Raw genomic sequence first — 20,606 nt, 5'->3', positions numbered from 1 at the left:
TGATACCTCCCTTACTTGCCAGTAGGACAAGATGTGCCAGGCTCATCTTGCACCCTGCCTGCCTCAGACTTAGACTCAGCCACTTCTCAAAGAGCCCTCACTCCTTTTCTTGGGAAGCAGTATTCAGAGAGCACAATCTCATTGCTATGGGGTTGTTTCTAGGCTTTTCCCGAGGGGAAAGCTAGGAAATACTTTCTTTTAAAAGAAAAGTATATGAATCCATATAAACGTTTCCAATTCAAATGTAAGATTAGGCTTTTAACTTAACTCCTTTACTATTAGATTTGTATCTCATCCTGAAAGTCTTGTCTTGGCATCAACATATTACTCATTTGCTTCATTTAACTATATAAATCTATGTGCACATGTGAATAAACCAGTTTCAAATTAATAATACCAAAATCACTAACAATGATATTACTACTGAAACATTTACAACCTTTTTTGCAATTCTTTTTCTACTCAGGTCATATCTCACCCAGAGACACAAATTACTATGTTGTGAAGCTGATTAAAATAGTTCTTCTCTGCGGTTAACCTTCCAACTTACATATAGTTAAGTTCACTTGTTTCATTTTCTTTTCGATTTTTAAGATTTACTATTTCTTCTGAAATTTAATTCTATATTAAAATATATGTAAAATATTTCTGCAGTTCCAAAAGCAAAGTTATAAAATAAGGGACATTCAGAGAAGTCTAGTTGTCATTTTATATTATTTCCCCATTGATCCTTCTTCTGTGTAGATAATCGCTTTCATTAGCTTTTAGTTTATGTTTTTCTAAACATACAATTTAAAATGTTTTTAGTTTTTAAAAATAGAAACAAAAATTATTCCTTTCCTTTCATAAATACGTGAAAGACAACATACAATACACAGTATTCGGCCCCTTACTTTTTGCACTAAATATATGCTGGAGATCACTCCACAGCTCTATACAGAGCTGCTTCATTCCTTTGTTACACCTGCATAGTACTCCATTATGAGGACACACCATTGCTATTCAATCAGTTCCCCATTGGATTGTTTCCAGTATTTTGCAATTACAAGTAGTGTTATGATAAATAACCTTGTATATATGTCCATTTCTTTATTTCCCAGGGTACCTCTGAGATAGTTCCCTAGAAGCAGCCTAGCTAGATCAATAGGTTAACTAACGCACATGCAATGTTGCTAGATATCACCGAATTCACTTCCATGGGTCGTACCACTGAACTCTAATAATAACTTAAAAATTACAAAAACAGGTTTCAGTTTGCTAGCTTATATTTGTGTTTTAATAATAAACAAATGCACTTAATTTTAAGCAAGACATTTTATGGTATGGGGCAGAGGAGTATAGGGAGGAAAAACAAAAGTATAGAATTAGGGAGAAGAATATGAGCAAAATTCCAGAAGTAAGAAAGCAAGGTGCTGCTTTCAAGGAACAATAACTGTCTAATCTGAATGCTAAGGAAACGACATGTCATAAGCTCCCAAACAAAAACTAAGTAATTTTCACTTTAGGTTGTATTTAAACAAATACCACATGGCTTTGATAGTCCTTTCAAGATAAAACCTGAACAACACTAAAAATTAAAGAGTTTATTTAATATCAAAGCATGTTCAAGTTGTGGCCTATAGTGAAGGGACATCCCCAAAGGAAATCATTAGTAGATACAATTTTGCCGGAACAACTCTGATCTTAATTCCAAGTTGGCATTTTAAACAAAACACTTCATTACACATTTTTGTACACAGCTTTCAAAAGTTACGGCCAAAGAAACCGAATCTGTTTTCAATAGCAATAAACAGTAATGATTACAATATAGAGAAAACGGATTCTGCTTCCAGTTCAAATCAAATTATTCATTTTGAAAGTACTGATTTTTATGCCACTCTGGTGTTTTACGATTACTACTTTATAACACCATAACCCAAATAATTGAGAGTGCAAGTACAAAAGTGATACAGGAAAAAAGAGCTGGAATGAACCAGTCCTGACCAGCTGAGCTAAGACACCCACGTTAGAGGAATTCGTACATACTGCTTCTCAGCTTTGGAAAATATCTGAAGTTATGACAGCAACTTCAAAATCCTCCTTTCCCGTTACTTTCCCAGTACAAAAGGGCGACAAATCTATGTGACCATACATTTAATTTTAAAAATATCAGACAAGGGAAAGGTCTGTTGGTTCTGTAGAGATCCAAAAATCTTCCTTACCTTTCATTCTGATCGCCCTTGTTCTGAATATGATTAGCTGTGTGTTGTTCAAAGTAGTATTCCTCCAAGTTAAGTAGGAGCAAGGAAAATCTAAATTTGGAAAAACCAGAACAAACAAAACGAAACCTCATGTTTATTGTTTTTTAGGCAAAAGAAAGCAGAATATTCAAAGCATCTGTTCCCAAAGTGATTGTCCATTCATTAAATCAACAAATACCTATTAGGTGTATATTATAGACAAAAATGCTCTTCTCTATTCAGTGGGAGAAAGCAACAGACAGACTTGCCCAGCCGAGTCAAAGATTAATAAAACTTACTTATAGGTGGATTTTTTTTTTTTTAATTCCTTTAGGAGAAACCGCAAATTTCATGAAATAAAACTTATTCTTGCCTGAACCAAACCTGGGACTTTCCCACCTATGGAGTTTTCATCCTTTGTTTCGGCTGGCTGACCACCAGGCTTCTCTACCTCCCCTTCCAGACTGCACACCCCTCCGGCTCAAGTGTTCTGCCTCATGGTTGGTTGCATATATCCTACTACTTCCACGGGATCATATGCCTCTGAGAGGCAGACTCTAGATATTTCCCTGTAATAACCAGTCTAATGCTTTGGTGTTGAATAAATAAGTAAATTAAACAGAATAGGATTAAAATATAGTTCTTTTTAAAGTTTTAAGTGTTTTAAACTTTTTTTTCTTTTTAAAGATTTTATTTACTTATTTGACAGAGAGAGAGCACAAGCAGGGGGAGTGGCAGGCAGAGGGAGAGGGAGAAGCAGGCTCCCCGCTGAGCAGGGAGCCTGATGTGGTTCTTGATCCCAGGACCACAGGATAGTGACCTGAGCCGAAGGCAGACACTTAACCAACTCAGCCACCCAGGCGCCCAAGTGTTTTAAACTTTTAAAAACACAATAAGGTAATAAGAAAAGGTATTAATTCAGTTGTATGGCCACAGAAACAAATACATGGCAAATAACTGGAAACAAGTGTTTTTCGTTCAGGAAACATCAGTGGCATCTAGAGTTACAGGAAAAACTCTCAGGGGGAGCGTGGGACTGCAGTTTGGGTGTGTTGGAGGAAGGTATCACCAATAAACATAGCTGATCGAGCGTGTATGTCTCTTTCTGCTCCCTCCGGAAGCCCCACTAAAATCTGAGTGAACGAAAATATTTTTAAATGGTAAAACCACAGCAAAGAAAACTGAGTCACAAGTGAAGATGAGAGCAACAAATCTGAGAGAAATGGAAAGCAGATGTGAGGAATCAGCAGTGGTCAGAAACGAGAACAGGACATACCCTCCAGTAGAAGGTACCAGTCAGGAGAAAACCAACTCAAGTCATAGGACTTCCAGAAAGTCCTGAAATCGCAGGTAACAGGTACAAAGAAGACCGGGAGGACATACGGGGGATAGTGAGAAGTCTAAATGAGTCAGTAGCCCAGATTCCTCCCCCGATACCTATCCTACCTTACCCTGGTTTTTCTAGACAAAAACTGAGCAAAAGTCTCCAAACTAGACATCAAGCACAGTGGAGAGCAGGGCTACGGCGTAAAAAAGTAGGAAGACATAACCATTCCAAGTAACAGTTTGGTAGATTATTTTTAGAAAAAATGAAACAGCTGTAGAGAAAAGACCCATGGATAGGAATATCTGAAAGAGCCAGGTCTTTACAATATCCTTCTATACTGAAGCCCAACAGAAAAGGCCCGCCCACAGTGACACAGAATTACGTGCTTCACACTAAAACACGAATGGCTAACCCAAGATCACCAGCCTCTAATATGAAAGAACTAGACCAAAACAAGCAGAACACAACTTGTAGTTCTAGACACAATACAGAGAACAGGAGGTCAAAAGCCTATAATAAATTCACTTACAAAGAAGAAATTATATTCACGGAACAAGACATTGCTCATTCCAAAGAAGATCTGAACCAAAAGAAAAATAACTCGTAAATTAAGAATAATGACAGCAGGAACCAGCTTTACCATCCTAATAGGTAACTTTTTATTAGCCTATTTGTGTCTTTAAATCCATGAATAAGAATTAATCATAGGCTAAAATGCCAGAGCTCAAAGTAAAATGCTCACTATTAATACCTATTCTGGATTTCAGTACAATCACAAGAGTTAGGATTGCTACAGCAGTCCTTTGATGCATCAGATAATTTCCATGAAGGTTAAATCAGAGAGATCCTTATTAGCTACCTTGCCCCTTATTTCTAGCTTGTGCCTTAATGACCTGAAACCCTTTGCTTGGCCTGGAGCTATATAACCCTCTCTTCCCATTCTTCATCTCCCCACTCCTCCTCTTAGAGAGAAGGTAAAATAAAATAAGTATCTTTAATAAGACAATGGCATAATTTTATTGCTATGAAACACAAGTAGCCCTCATAGACAACCAGCTCTTCCATATAATTATTAAAATGTAGTACTATTCCTTGCAATAGCATGAATGTATCTAGAGGGTATTAAGCTAAGTGAAATAAATCAGAGAGAGACAAATACCGTATGACTTCACTCATATGTGGAATTTAAGAAACAAATGAGTAAAGAAAAAAGAGACCAAAAAAACCCAAAAAACCAGATTCGTATATAGAAAACTGGTGGGTTGCCAGAGGGGAAGTGGGTGGGGTGATGGCTGAAATAGGTGAAGGGGTTTAAGAGTACACTTGTGATGAGCACTGAGTAATGTACAGGATTGTTGAATCATTATGTTATACACTGAAACTAATATAATGCTGTATGTTAATGATACTTGAATTAAAAATAAGTACTTTTTTTAAAAAAAGAAAAATAAAAAATATATAACCCTATTATATATAATAATATAATTATATTAATAATTTTATTTATATATTAATTATATACATTTTAAAAGAAAAATAAAAATATATTCCTATTATATATCATATATATAATATTACAATATATTATTATTAAATGTCCATACTACCCAAAGTGATCTGCAGATTCAATGGAATCCCTATTAAAATCTCAATGGCATTTATTAAAGAAATAGAAAAAAAATCCTAAAATTCATATGGAATTGAATAGCCAAAACGATCAAGAAAGAAAAACAAAGCTGGCAGCCTCACAGTTCCTGATTTCAAAACATATTACAAAGCTACAGTAATTGAAACAAATTCAAAATCAGCAGACAGACATATAAACCAATGGAACAGAATAGAGCTCAGAAATAAACCCTCACATATGTGCTCAAATATGGGTTCCGAGGCCACACAATAAGAAAAGGACAATCTCTTCAACAAATAGTGCTGGGAAAACTGGATTTCCACACACAAAAGAATGAAATTGGTACCTTATTAACATCACATACAAAAATTAACTCAAAATGGATTCAAGACTTAAATGCAAGACTTGAAAGTATGAAACTCCTAGAAGAAGACTTGGTGGAAAGCCTCACGACAGTGCATTTGGCAATGATTTCTTGGATAGGACACCAAAAGCATAGGCAACAAGAGCAAAAATAAACAAATGTGACCACATCAAACATAAAGACTTCTGTGTGGCAAAGAAAACAATCAACAGAATGAGAAGGCAACCTAGACAACTGGAAAGAATATTTGTAAACCACATATCTGATAAGGAGTTACTACCCAGAATATATAAAGAACTCAACAGTTTCAAGAAAAACAAAATGTAACCCAATTAAAAAATGGGAAAAAGACTTAAATAGATACTTCTCGAAAGAAGATATACAAATGGCTAAAAAGTATATGAAAAGATACTCAATATCACTAATCATCAGGAAAACACAAACCAAAACTACAAATGAAAGATCACCTCACACCCTATTAAACAAAACAAAACAAACCTGAAAATAACAAATGTTGGTGAGGATGTGGAAAAACTGGGACCCTTGCCCCCTGTTGGTAGGACTGTAAAATGGTGTAACTGCCATGGAAAACCGTACAGAGGTTCTTTCAAAAATTAAAAATACAACTACCACACAATCCACAGTCTTTAACACTACTGTACTATACACACTTAAAAGTGGCTAAGATGGTAAGCCTATGTTATGTGTTTTTGATCACAATTAAAAAAACTAATAGCAACTATTATAGAACTGAAGTCATTATCTTGGCAAGTAACTTACATCCTCCTTAATTTACCAAGATGCATATTTTGTAAGAAGTGTAAAAAGATAGGGGCGCCTGGGTGGCTCAGATGGTTAGGCGTCTGCCTTCGGCTCAGGTCATGATCCCGGGGTCCTGGGATCGAGCCCCGCATCGGGCTCCCTGCTCCGCGGGAAGCCTGCTTCTCCCTCTCCCACTTCCCCTGCTTGTGTTCCTGCTCTCACTCTCTCTCTCTGTCAAATAAATAAATAAAATCTTTAAAAAAAAGAAATGTAAAAAGATAGAACCAAATCATATTATTTAAAGTTAAAGGATTAAGGAAAGGAATTTTTCTGAGTGTACATTTTCTTTCTACTGAAGTGTTCAGTTACACCTGCTTTAAAATTTTTGCATGTACAAATCATTACAATAAAGCTTCATGGTATTTTGAACAATGATTTTCAAACCACATCCTCAGGAGGAAAAGGTTCTGTGAAATCACTTTTATAATTTTAAATGTTTTCTTTAGGAGACTCTTGGCCTTGCCCCTGGGGATTCCTTAGCTTAATCCATCTTTACAGAGCTGTGGTGGGCTCTTTGGATTCTCTTTGATAAATTTACTCATTCAGCAACTTAACTTTCCTAAAAAGATGCTGCCCCATCCTCATGTCACCTAAATTTTAAAACATACTACTCAACACTCCACCAAAACATAAAATAAGTTCACACAAGGCAGCCCTCAGAGTAACCTTGCATCCACGCCCACTCAACCACCACTCAACGCTCTACTGATGAACAGTTTTTATAATGGATCCAGAAGATTTGGCTGGTCCATCATTTTTCTAGATTGGAGAGGTTTCACTGTGTTGAGGAGAACTGTTATGTGCTCAGTGGGAGAAAGTCCCCGATGCTGTAGCAATGTGTACGTGGACGGGCACAGGAAAGGCCCGAGAGCCCTGCATTTGCCATCTCTACTCTGGATCCCCTACCACTATCCTCAGGTCAGACCGGACTCTACGGTCCCTACCACTTAGAGAGTTGGTATAACTAAATTGGGCATTTTTTGTGAGCTTCTTAAAATGGCTCTGAAATGGGGACATTAAGAAAAATGCTGAAGACAAGGGCAAGAACACAGTCCTGTGACTCACCATGAAAATGTCTCCCCCGTAATACATTTGACAGGAACCTCTGAATACAGTCGTTCAGACACATAGTATCCTGCCTATCTACTGACATTAATTTCTCCTTTCTCAATTCTGTTATTAAGACATAAAAAAAAAAAAAAAAAACCAGAAAAAAAAACAACCACCCTTATTCTCTGACAAAGTTCCGATGCATTTTCCTGACCTACCAGCCAGAACTCCGTTAAGAGATGAGCACGATGTGACTTTATAGTGGATTCATGCTGGAGCTTGGTGGCAACAACTTCCTCTTCTAGTGGTTTATAAATAATCTGTCTGATCTAGAATTAGCACTAAACCGACTTATGCACATATGTTCTTTCTGCACCTTTCCAAGTTCTTAGATCACTGAACAATTCTGTGGTCCCAAACTCAAATTCTCCTGGCAGCTTGGAGGGAGCACACATCTTCGTCCATCTTAGGAACACTGATCCTGTCATTTCCAGTCTGAAGGTCAGTACCATTAACATAAGTACAAAATACACTTCCTCTGTTATACATCAACTTTCCACTACCAGCCTGGGCCCTAGGCAGCAGCCTGTTTTTAAATTCAACTTTAGGAAACTTAAAAAAAGATTTTTTTTTAATCTGTAGCATTTTTTAAAGCCACCACTCAGTTGGGGCTTTAACTTTCTTGATGCTAATTGTGCAGGTCTGTGACATCCTCTTAATCTGTCCCTGGTTCTTGTCCTTCCTGCTTTACACTTTTAAAAAAATTATAAGCTCAGAGGAACACTACCTGTACAACCATCCTATGTTTAATTGCTTGTCTGATTTTCTGTAACTCTTCACCGAAGACCATTTGGCTTGGATGTTTTGAATTTCAAGTTTCAAAACTTTCTGGATCAATGTCCATTCCAGAACTGTCCAGTAATCACAGCTATCTTTTTTTTTCCTTGAAACTTTCAATATCTGCCTTCTAAAAGATCTACTTCTATGTTATGACAGAATCCTTCTTGATCCCCCCTGGGCTTCAGTGATAAACAACTTGATATGGACTACTTTTTCTGAAGGTTTCCAGCACTGCTACTTAGTTTTTCTTTAATATTCAGAATTTTGCAAAGTTCTCAAGTTCTCTGCCTTAAAATAGATAAAAATTTCAACAAGGGAACTCAAGAAACTGTAATTGTATCTCACTAAGCATTGACTAAGTAAGGTCTCCTGTCATTTTGTGTGGCTATTTCCTGTTTTCAGTCTACATCAGGTACATATTCGCCATTTTTTATACTCAGTTAGGTGGCCTGTAACAAAGGAATGCAATTATCTCTGTTCTTCCTTCTAATAAGTTCCCTGGGTTTTTCCCCTCTATTCGTGGATTTCCCTGCAGCTGTACTCCTTGACATTCAGGGCCCACTGCCTCACCTCCTTTCAAGCCATTCCTTGTAAGCACGTCTGTAGCTTTCCAGCACTAGATTCCAATCTTTTTTTTAAAGATTTTATTTATTTATCTTTGAGGGAGAAAGAGAGCGAGCGAGCGTGTGCATGAGCACGGGGGAAAGGCAGAGCGAGAAACAGACTCCCCACTGAGCAGGGAGCCTGATGCGGGGCTCAATCCCAGGATCCTGGGATCATGACCTGAGCCAAAGGAAGACGCTTAACCAAATGAGCCACCCGCGTGCCCCTAGATTCCAATCTTGAGTCCCCATCCTAACAAGCTTCAGGAACATCTAAGACACTCATCTTCTGTAATAAAATTTAACTCATATTATTCATGTTCTACACATTTGCACAGAGACATCTGAGTGACTAAATATTATTTCTAGGTCCGGAACTGATGGTTTTCTCACGTAAATTACTGTCCCCCTCTTCCCCTGGAGTAGCATTTCATCACCTACCTGCTGTCCTCCAGTGTAACCAATGTCACCATTTCATCTGGCCTTGTGATCCTCTCCTTTGGGGCTAAGTTTAAAACTCTACCACCTGGCCAGACTCTAGGAAATTACATTCTCCTCTGATTATCTGAGATGCAGTTACTTCCTGAACAAAATGGTTCAGATATCGGAATCTCTTTCATTGACACCATCCATAAGGCCAACTATATATGAGTTCAAGTCTCAACTATATATGAGAACAAATGGCAAAAATATCATCTATGCTTTCAAAATCTTTCAGTTTCCTCATCAACGGTCATAGCCCTAGGGAGGATGCTCCATGAGCCTTCTCTAAACTATGAAGATAAACAAGGACGCATAGTTCAAAGGAACCAAAAAAAAAAAAAAAAAAAAAAGGAATGCTTAATTACTGTTATCTAGAAAGTGCTTCTCAAACATGAATGTGTGTACGATCATGTGGGGATTGCATTAAAATGCAGATTCTGAGGGCGCCTGGGTGGCTCAGTTCGTTGGGCGACTGCCTTCAGCTCAGGTCATGATCCTGGAGTCCCTGGATCGAGTCCCGCATCGGGCTCCCTGCTCGGCGGGGAGCCTGCTTCTCCCTCTGACCCTCCCCCCTCTCACGTGCTCTCTCTCTCTCATTCTCTCTGTCTCAAATAAATAAAATCTTTAAAATAAATAAATAAATAAATAAATAAAATGCAGATTCTGATGCAGCACATCTGGGGTGCAGCCTGAGATTGTGCTTTTTTTTTTTTTTTTTAAGATTTTATTTGTCAGAGAGAGAGAGAGCACAAGCTGGGAGCGCGGCAGGCAGAGGGAGAAGCAGAAGCAGGCTCCCTTCTGAGCAAGGAGCCCGATGCGGGACTCAATCCCAGGACCCCAGGATCATGACCTGAGCCGAAGGCAGCCACTTAACAGACTGAGCCACCCAGGTATCCCGAGATTGTGCATTTTCTAACAAGGTCCAAGGCAACGCTGAGGCTGCCAGCCCATGGGTTACACTGAGAACAACAAGGTGCTAACTCATATTCACGTAAACCAGGCTTCCATCATTCCTCAATCATTCTAAATTTCTGAGATACCATAAAAATAAGCATTGGCCTCATATTTAAAACAGAAGCAGCATGTTATGGTGGCACAGGGGATGGCCTTGGATCAGATAACATCTGTTCTAGCCTTAGCTCAGCTGTGACTTGGCTGTTAGATTTTTAGTCCAATCAGTTTATCTATTTAGGCCTCAACTATAAAATCGAGGGGAGGGAGACAAATTAGATTACCTCGAAAGTCTCTTCTTAACCAGTGGGTTTATAGATTTACTAAATAAACCCAGGCTTACACAAATCAGCAGAAATCCCATTTCAGACATTATTGGCAGATTACATGTCCAGAACAACAATCTCACTACATATACAGAGCCTCTAAAATGGCTAGATAAATTACTACAGTCTTTTTTTCAAATGCTTGGCTGAGGTGATTGGAATGTGAGGGAAAGCCACAGAAGAAAGAATTTAGCAGGTACTGGAGCAGTCTTTTCCCCTGGGGGCTTTGTCCAACTCTGAGTACTAGAGAGCCTGCATTCATAGGGCCATGAGCCCTGAGAGAATGGGGGTGGGTAGGGGAGGTAGGGGCAGAAAAAGCTAGAATCCCTAAAGTTAACACCCTTGGAGTATGGAAATAAAACCACCTACCCTCCTTCCCTAGAGGGAGATGGTAGGACCCGGGCTCTGGGCTGGGGGCAGTCAGTCTCCCTTGAGAATATGAAACCACCAGCCTGCCTTGACACACATTTGGGGCTAGAACTCACACTACTTATTTAGCCCAATAAAACTCAAGACTAACCAGGGTGGTCTCTCCTAGCACCCCAGGCAGAAATGAATGCAAACACTTTCTGGAAAAATCCACCTAAAGCCCAGGCCTGCAAGAATTCCCAAGGATAAGCTTCCAAAGAACAAGAAGCCACAATCAAAAATCCTAAAACAAATGAGGAACAAAATTACCATATGAGGGTCAGTATAAGCAACAAACTGTTCAATCAGACCTGTAAAAGCTACAGATAATTTATTTTCTGTATCTGATCACTCCAATAAATAAGTTTAAAGAAATAGAAGGACATCAAAAGTATAACAAAGAAACAGACTCTTATCAAAACTGGTCAGGAAGTTATAAATGACCCAAATAGAACTAGAAATTTAATTATAATTGAAATTAAAGCAAACAAATGATATAGACAGCAAATTCGGCAACTAGAGAAAAAAATGTGTAAATTTTAAGATGGATTTAAATAACCCAGAATGCAGCACAGAAAAATACAGATAAATGTTAGAGTCTTCATGAGACATAAAAGTAATATTCTAAGAGCTGAAGGCTTGGCTCCAAATTTTCTAAAACTGTTTCAGCTTTAGGAATACCAATCAGGACAGGTGAATAAAAAGAAATTTCTACATAGACAAAAAGCAAAGCACTTTGTACAAAGAGGAGATCTTAAAAGCAGCCAGAGAAAAGACAGTCCTTACGAAGAACAGTTAGACTTAAATGATAGGGGTTTGTTGCAGGCTGGTCTCCCCCAGGATAGAAAGTGGCCTCCTGCAAAGCTCCACAGAAACTTGCTATGCTCCTGGGTCAAAGGCAAACAGTCCCAGTCAAATGCAAGGCTTGGACCCCAGTGTCTTAATTATGCCAGAGAAAGTGCTGGTGGTTCCCCAACCACGAACACAGATAAAACAAGTTCTGCCCCTATCCAGCCACATCATACAGACTCCAGTGCAAGGCTTAACAGTCCCAGTCAGGCCAGAGAAGGGGCAAGGCCAACACACAGCCACAAATGCTGAGCTGCACATGGTTAGCCAAGGTTCCATCACAGCATAGCTCTGCTGCATCCTGGCTCCCAGTCACTCCATGGGATCCAGGTTTCTCCTGGAGTCTGAAGCCTGACCCTGTCAGGTAGCTAAGAGCTGCACCATGGGGGCATAGTACACCTGTTATTGACTTTTTCTCTGAGTTTGGAGTTGGATTTCCTCCCACCAAAAACTGCTCCAGCAAGTTGGGTGCATATTCCCTGGCTATCTGCCTTCATTTGCACAATCTTCAAAATGCTGGGAAAATTACAGTTGACCCTTGAACAACATGGGTTTGAACTGTGCTGATCCACTTATATGTGGATTTTTTTTTCAATAAATACACTACAGTACTGCAAATGTATTTTGTCTTCCTTATGATTTTCTTAATAACATTTTCCTTTCTCTAGCTTACTTTAAGAATACAGTATATAATACATATAGCAACAAAACATACGTTAATCGACTGTTTGTTATTGAAAGGCTTCCAGTAAACAGCAGGTTACTAGTAGTTAAGTTCTGGGGGAGTTAAAAGTTATACACAGATTTCTGACTGTGCAGGGGGTTGGTGCCACTAACCCCCGGGTTGTTCAAGGGCCAAAGTATACATCTAGCAAAGCTGATTTCTGAAACAAGAACATAAGCACATGTTCAGACAAAAACAGTTTATTACCATGAGGGGAACTTCTAAATGATATTCTTCAGGAAAGAGAAAACAATTCCATAGAGAACATATGATAGGCAAGAAGGAATGCTGAACCAAGACAATGGTAAATATGCATGTAAAACTATATAAACATAAACATTAACCAGACAATTGTAATGTCTAATTTGTAGGTTTAAAATCTAGATTGAAAATACTAGACAATAGAGACTATAATTTAAGATGGGACAGCCGAAGTACTCCAAAGTCCTTATATTGTTAGGGAGAAGGGTTAAGAGGATGATTAGTTTCAGATCTTAAGCTAAATATAAATGTTAAAATTTCAAGGCAAGCTCTAGAAAAACAGAAACAGAAAATATAACAAGTACCATACTCTTCAGGAAAAATGAAAGAGTGCAAGGGGGTCTTAATTAATCCAAAAGAAGGAAAAAATAAGACAAAATTAAAGAACAAAATAAAAAAATCAAAATAAACCCAAATATACCTATAATATAATAAATGTAAATGGACTAAATTAATCTGTCAAGACAAAACTTATTGGAAAAGGAATTATTAAAATATCCAACTATTAATCTATTAATAAGAAATATGCCTAAAACCCAAGGACACAAAAAGTTGATAAGTAAAAAAAATGAAAAATTCCACATAATGCAAATACCCCAAAGAAAACTGATATAGTTATATTAATATCAGACAAAACAGAAAAAAATCATTACTAGAAGAGGTCATTATATATTGATAAAAGATTCAATTTTCTAAGAAGACAGCAATTTTAAACTTACATGGACTTACTAACATCCCCAGAAAATACGTATAGCAAAACTTGATAGAAATATAAGTCAAAGTTTGCATCATGAAGTATCTCCCAGTAATTGATAAGTAAATCAGAAAAAAATTCATTAAGAAAAATGAAAGATCTAAACCCAACTAACAAGCTTAATGTTACAGATATATAGATATTATACCAATATTAATATACATCTATTTTCAACCTCACATCAATTTGTGAAAAATGACTACAATCTAAGTCATAACAATTTCAAAGAATTAGTAGTATATAGAACTTATTCACTAAACACAAATTAAAAAATAAAAAACAGGGGCGCCTGGGTGGCTCAGTTGGTTAAGCATCTGACTCTTGATCTCAGCTTGATCTTGATCTCAGGGTCCCGAGTTCAAACCCCATGCTGGGTGTGGAGCCTACTTAATAAAATAAAAACCAAAGAGATAATTTTCAAAATCTTTGAATTTTAAATGTTAAGTCACAAGCATACATGTCTGATGGGTAAAAGATAAAATTGCAATGGTATTTAGAAAAAAAAAAAAAACAAGCAATGAATTCATTAAATGGCCATACCCACTTTATATCACATTAAAAACAATTTTTTAATAAAAATCATAGAACAAACCCACTCAGAATTTATGGTTATTTTCTTGTGTCTTCTTAAATGGTAACCATTTTGGAAGAAGGTAATTTCAGACAGCAATAAGGGCATAAGGTGAAGGACCAGTAATGCAGTTCGGGTAAACCAATGTAAATTCTAAGTTAATCAAAATATCTGCGGGGTGCCTGGGTGGCTCAGTTGGTTGAGCGACTGCCTTCGGCTCAGGTCATGATCCTGGAGTCCCTGGATCGAGTCCCGCATCGGGCTCCCTGCTCGGCAGGGGGTCTGCTTCTCCCTCTGACCCTCCCCCCTCTCATATGCTCTCTCTCATTCTCTCTCTCTCAAATAAATAAATAAAATCTTTAAAAAAAAAAAAATATCTGCAACATTTATTTCTCTTCCTACTATTTTTTGTTTTGTTTTTGTTTTTATGTGAGAAAAATAAACCCTATTTCTGAGTCACAGTTAGGTAGATTTCCTTCAACCCTTCAGCATTCCTGACTAACTGTGGTTCTGCAGTTTATTTCCATTTTCAACACCTGGCATATCCCAATGAGATACTACAAGAATAGGATGGTCAGTCTTAGAAATAAAAGAATAAACAGGAGTACAGCAAAGCACTTTGCCCTTTCAACCAGTACTTTTAGTATAATAAATACAGAATCAATTGATAAAATAACTTACTAAGCAAAAGATATTTAGTATCAGCCAAGAAATTTAATACCCGCATAACCAAGAGAATCGCATACACATGGAATGTTTGAAAGCAAAGTTGAATTCTAAGAAGTGCCTATAAAACTATTAAGGAAATATGTGTGCTCAATACAGAATTCATGATTACTAATGTTTTACCCTGGGATGACAGCTTACAAGCTACACCTAAGTAATTTGTTGTACAACATTACAGAGAGATAAATTTGACTCTTCCCCAGTAGGAGCATGCCTCAACTATCTAAATTTCTAAACACCCAAGAAAAAAATAGCTATTCTTCCATCACACCACTCCTAGATGTGAAGATAAAAAATATTTAACAATTAGCCTACTCCTAAATCTTAAAATATAAATATCTTAAATAGCAGCCTTCTGTAAAATATCCTTATCTGCTAACCCACTGTGCACATTTGTTATTTCCAACAACTCCAAAGAAAGATATGTGAATCGTCTTTTAAAATTTTTTTCCATTTATCTTCATTAACACCTACACAGTGCATTTTTAAAAACCAGTAAAATCAATATAGTTTCTGGCATCTATATCTTAACCAGGATACTAGTGTACTTAACTTTAATGACCAAGTATCTCTTTGTATTCTAATACTGAAAATTACCAAAGCATTTCTTTATAAACACTATTAGTAAGTGGCACCACTGTACAGTTGTTCAAGCCAGAAACCTGAGAGGACTGCCCTGCTGAGCAAATAAAAATACAGGATGCCGGGGCGCCTGGGTGGCTCAGTTGTTAAGCGTCTGCCTTCGGCTCAGGTCATGATCCCAGGGTCCTGGGATCGAGCCCCGCATCGGGCTTCCTGCTCGGCGGGAAGCCTGCTTCTCCCTCTCCCACTCCCCCTGCTTGTGTTCCCTCTCTCGCTGTGTCTCTCTCTGTCAAATAAATAAAATCTTAAAAAAAAAAAAAAAATACAGGATGCCTAGTTAATTATGAATTTCAGATAAGTCACAAAAAATTTTAATATAAGTATGTACCAAATGTTGCATGGGACTTACTTAGACTAAAAGATTTTTCACTAGTCATCTGAAATTCAAATTTAACTCAGCATCCTGTATTTTACCTGACAAGTCTAGCTGGGATTCTTCCTCTGTTACCTTCTATATGAAATCCATCATACCAAGACCTGTCCATTCTACTAAAAACATCTAACACCCATCCACCTTTCTTCATTTCTTCTGCCCCCATCTTGGTCTAAGCTACCAATTGAAGAAACTCCCAATCCGTCTCTCTGCTTCTACCTGTGTAGAAATATCACTTACTCTAAATGCAGTAGCATTAGTTTAATACTAAAAGAAATAAAAGCTAACTTCAGGCTTCTCCTTTCCTGAGATCATTATTTGGTAGTGGTAGAAATCTAAAATCTCGAAAGCAGCACGAGAGGGGGCCCATGAACTCACAACTCTGAAGAAGTGAGGCCTTTCGTTGGGTCACCTCTGAAGCAGTCCCAAGGAAAGTAACAGTTCTCTTGGGTACGCCTGAGCCAATGCCTATATCAGTCATTGTGCTAATTGGTGTTTATTGCCACAAAGGGATGAGCCAGGAAAAATCTGTGCAGAAATAAAGTTGGTTTAAAATATTCTCGTCTTGGGGCGCCTGGGTGGCTCAGTCGTTAAGCATCTGCCTTCGGCTCAGGTCATGATCCCAGGGTCCTGGGATCGAGCCCTGCATCGGGCTCCCTGCTCCGTGGGAAGCCTGCTTCTCCCTCTCCCACTCCCTCTGCTTGTGTTCCCCTCTCTCGCTATGTCTCTCTCTGTCAAATAAATAAATAAAATCTTAAAAAAATATATATTCTTGTCTTGGGGTGCCTGGGTGGCTCAGTTGGTAAAGTGAATGCCTTTGGCTCAGGTCATGATCCTGGAGTCCCGGGATCGAGTCCCACATTGGGCTCCCTGCTCAGCGGGGAGTCTGCTTCTCCCTCTGACCCTCCCCCCTCTCATGTACTCTCTCTCTTTCTCTCATTCTCGCTCTCTCAAATAAATAAATAAATCTTTAAAAAAAATAAAAATAAAAAAAAAATATTCCTGTCTTTCAGAGTGCATTCTAAGATTTATAGGGACTGCTTGGTTCTAGCCCACACCTAATTGTGAGACAGATTCCTTTCATCCAACCAGTACTCTATCGACACCTTCTGGGTCGAAGTCTGCTTATCAGCCCAAGGTTGCAAAGCCAGGGAGCCGAGCATTAAAAAATTGGAGCAGTCAGCAAGGAGGATTCAAATATATCGAAGATAGGCGGCATCAACGTCTTCAGATTACTGATGCTCAGGAATAGCGGCTGCCTCCTGATGGATGAATAAATGTTTTGGTTGTGAGAGCTACAGTTATCTCGGTGCTGCTAGCCTGTCACATTGTCTGATCAATAGATACTAACAAAGCAGATTATACACTGAAACCCAAGTGCAGACTTTAAGATTTGCATGACACTGCAGATCTGTATAAACCAACCAAATTAAACAAAAATTACAGCTATGGAATTAACAGCAGATCTAAAGAAAACAGGTTTTCCTCTATATCTGAGAGGCCACAGAATTGTTACAAATGACTCTTTGATCACAGAACATGATGGCAATTCAAGTGTTTCTAAGTTCTTACAATGCAAATTTGCACATCCATCTACTTAATACAGAATACCCCCAATTCTTAATGTTGTTGGTACAGAACAAAGAAACTCTATTCAAGTTCCTTCCACATGAAACAAGCATTATAAATGAAGTCAGAAGAGCCTCTACAAGTGTGAGTTACTTTATTAGGGTTCAGTTATTATTTATTATTAAAAGGTAAGTCTTTCTGTGGATAAAACCTAATCACAAAAGCAAAACGTTCCCAGAAGCCATATCTAAGATATGCTTTTTTGATACATCTTATCTTCTTCTCGACAGCAGAGAATGAAATTTTAAACTATGGATATCCTGGCCAGGCCAACATTAGAGATTAGAAAAGGATATGAATGTATGGAAGAAATGAGTCAAGTTAATACCTATAAAATAAGTGTGGATGCTGCAAGATCACACAAACCTTAAAGTCTACACCTTTTTTTCCATGTATAATCTGCTTTGTTGGTGTCCACTGTAGGGGCCAAGGGCAGGCTGTCCCAAAATGTGCCCCTTTGGCATACTATTTTAAATAAAAGTTACTTAAGAAATAGCCAGTGCAAGGTCACTCAGACCCTCCTCTGTCCCCCCTGAAAGCAGGAAACAAATCTCCCATAAGAGAAATATCCTCCCTGTACTAAGAAGTAAAAAGACATCTTTATCACCAGAGACAGGGGACTTAGAAGCCAAGAAAGCTGTAGAAACAAACCTTGTTTTTTTCTGTTCTACTACCTCAACCTAAATTCTGCCTAGAATCCCCTTCTAATTAAAGCTCCCAAATACCTGTTTCCTTTATTCTGTCAATTCCTCACAAAGGTATGGTCTCTTTGTCTAAAATGTATAAAAACTACCTGCCTTGGTCATTTCTTTAGGTCTCTATTTTAATATCAGACCTCTGCTTACAGGTAATAAAACTTTGGTTTTCTCCTCCTGTTAATCTATTTTATGTAAATTTCATTTAGTCCAGTTGGAAGACCTTCAAGGGTAAAGAAAATTTTATTCCTTCCCTACACCATCGATCACACAACACAGTGACAGACTAGCAGCACTCCTGGCTAACTTGTTCTACAATCAAAATAACTGTAAAATGATTCATTCCCAGTTCCTTTTGGCACCTGCGACCACAGACCCGAAAATCAGCAAGTTATTTCGTTCACCAGAAATATACTTAGAGCAGAAGTGAGTTGGTTTTGTTTTTTTTAACAAACGACTTCCTTTGGAGGCTGAGAATCAGAAACTAAAACGGTGCTGCTCTGAGATCATTTGAGCTTCTGCTTGTCGTGGGACCCCAAATCCTTGCTGGGATCTGGGGATAATGACTGTTGTGCCTCACCGAGCGGTCGAATGAAAAGCCTTCAAATACACTTATAAATCATGAAGCCCATTGCTCGGTAGAACACGTCTGTGGGGGTGGCGCTTGGCTTTTCTCAGACTAAGGCCTTTTTGCGGCCCACCTCGCGGCGCAGCCGGGCAGGGAGCTGGGCAGGCCTGAGCCTTCCGCCTGAAGAAGTCGGTAGCTAAGGGCGCAGTGAAGCGAGGCATCCGCGTCTGCCCCGGTGCAGGCGGGGTGGTCGGCGCCCGCACGGTGCCGCCTGGGCGGAACAACCCTGCGGCTCCCCACGCAGTGCCCGGACCCAGCGCCGGCGCCCGGGGGGGCCAAGGGAGGCCGCCGGCCCGCGCACCCCCCAGCCGCACCCCTCCAGAGAACGCCGGGGCTCGCGCTCGGGGCCGGACGCCCGCGAGGGAGTCCACGCCGGGACCCGCGCGGCCTCTTCCGGGTGAGCCGGGCCGCGGCCGCCGGGACCAGCGTAGCTCCGCCTGCGCTCGGCTCAATGTGGGCCCGGGCCCGGGACCCGGCCCCGACCCCGACCCCGACCTGGCTCCCGGGCTCTGGCCGCGACCCCCGGCCGAGCGCCCAGCACGCCCCGGGCCTCGGCCTTTGTGCCGGGGCCCCCACACCCGGACTTGGCTCTCGGACCCCCGCCGGCAACCCCGCTCCCGCCCCCCGAGCAGGTCCCCGGCCTCCGGCAACCCTGCTCCCGCCCTCCCGCCGCCGCCCGCGAGGCCCGGGCAGGCGCTCACCTCTCCTTGGAGTAGAGCTGCAGCTGCTGCTCCCGCCGCTTCTTCCGGATAAACGCCATGGAGGGAGGGCAGGGCGCGGGCGCGCGGGGACGCACAGTTCGGGCGCCGCTGTCGTCCGCGAGGGGTCAGGGACGCGGCTGGGAGGCGGGCCCGGCGAGCCGGCCTGCGAGGAGCCGGCCGGGAGGGGAGCGCGCCTGGGGCCTGGCTTCGCGAGCAGTGGCGGCGCTGGGCGCCCCACAGCCCGACCGCCCGACGCTACGCCCCAGGGCCCGCGGCGTCCGGGCCGCGCTCAGCGGAGCATGATCGCGTGGGGACTCCGGCGGCGCCGTGACTCAGGCCGGAGGAGGGGCGCGCGCTGACCCGAGGCTCTCGACACTCAGGCCCCGGGGGACCCGCGAAGGACCGGGGCCGACCTGCGGTCTGTCCCAACACGCCGAACGTTCCCTGCTTCGCCGCCCGCTGCACCGCTGCGTTTTTAATGTTGCACGCATGGAGATGGATGCTTGCCCATGAACTACCCCGCTCTGCTGGCCACGGGGACTCGAAATGACAATGTTTGGGACTCTCGATCTCTTGGTAGCTGAAATACTCGGTCGCATGAGTTTTTTCTCTTTTTCTAACAGCTTTATTGAGATAGAACTAACATGCCAAGCAAGTCACCCATTAGAATGTACCATTCAGTGGTTTTTAGTATAGTCACAGATACGCACCACTATACCCTTTAGTTATTAGCTCCCCCAGTACTCTTCAGTTATCACCCCCACGCTCCCTAAGCCCAACTCTAGCAAGCAACTGATCAACTTTTCTGTGTCCATGAATTTGCCTCTTCCTGACATTTCATACAAATGCAATCATACATTATGTAGCCTTTTATGTCTGGCTTCTTCCATTTAGCATAAATGTTTTTCAGGTTCATTCATGCATCTGTACTTCATTCTTTTTTTTTTTTTTTTAAAGATTTTATTTATTTATTTGAGAAAGAGAGAATGAGAGAGAGAGCACATGAGAGGGGGAAGGGTCGGGAGGGTCAGAGG

General features: G+C 40.4%; 1 protein-coding gene across 4 annotated transcripts in view; it reads right to left on the bottom strand.

Annotated features, from left to right (window-relative positions):
- Positions 1-19,898, bottom strand: part of NSMAF (neutral sphingomyelinase activation associated factor) — a 68,581-nt gene extending 48,683 nt beyond the window's left edge. For all 4 annotated transcript variants that reach the window (XM_078072366.1, XM_078072367.1, XM_036088292.2 and 1 more), the window contains exons 1-2: positions 19,573-19,898; positions 2,202-2,291 (exon numbers count right to left, since the gene is read on the bottom strand). In XM_078072366.1, the coding sequence (XP_077928492.1) occupies positions 2,202-2,291; positions 19,573-19,631 (149 nt within the window). In that variant the 5' untranslated portion in view covers positions 19,632-19,898. The remainder of the gene's footprint in view (positions 1-2,201; positions 2,292-19,572) is intronic.
- Positions 19,899-20,606: the final 708 nt, after the last annotated feature.

Source organism: Halichoerus grypus, chromosome 5, assembly GCF_964656455.1.
Source record: "Halichoerus grypus chromosome 5, mHalGry1.hap1.1, whole genome shotgun sequence".
NCBI classification, from domain to species: Eukaryota; Metazoa; Chordata; class Mammalia; order Carnivora; family Phocidae; genus Halichoerus; species Halichoerus grypus.
Note: the sequence above shows the minus strand (reverse complement) of the source record. Positions and strands in the feature narration are given on the sequence as shown.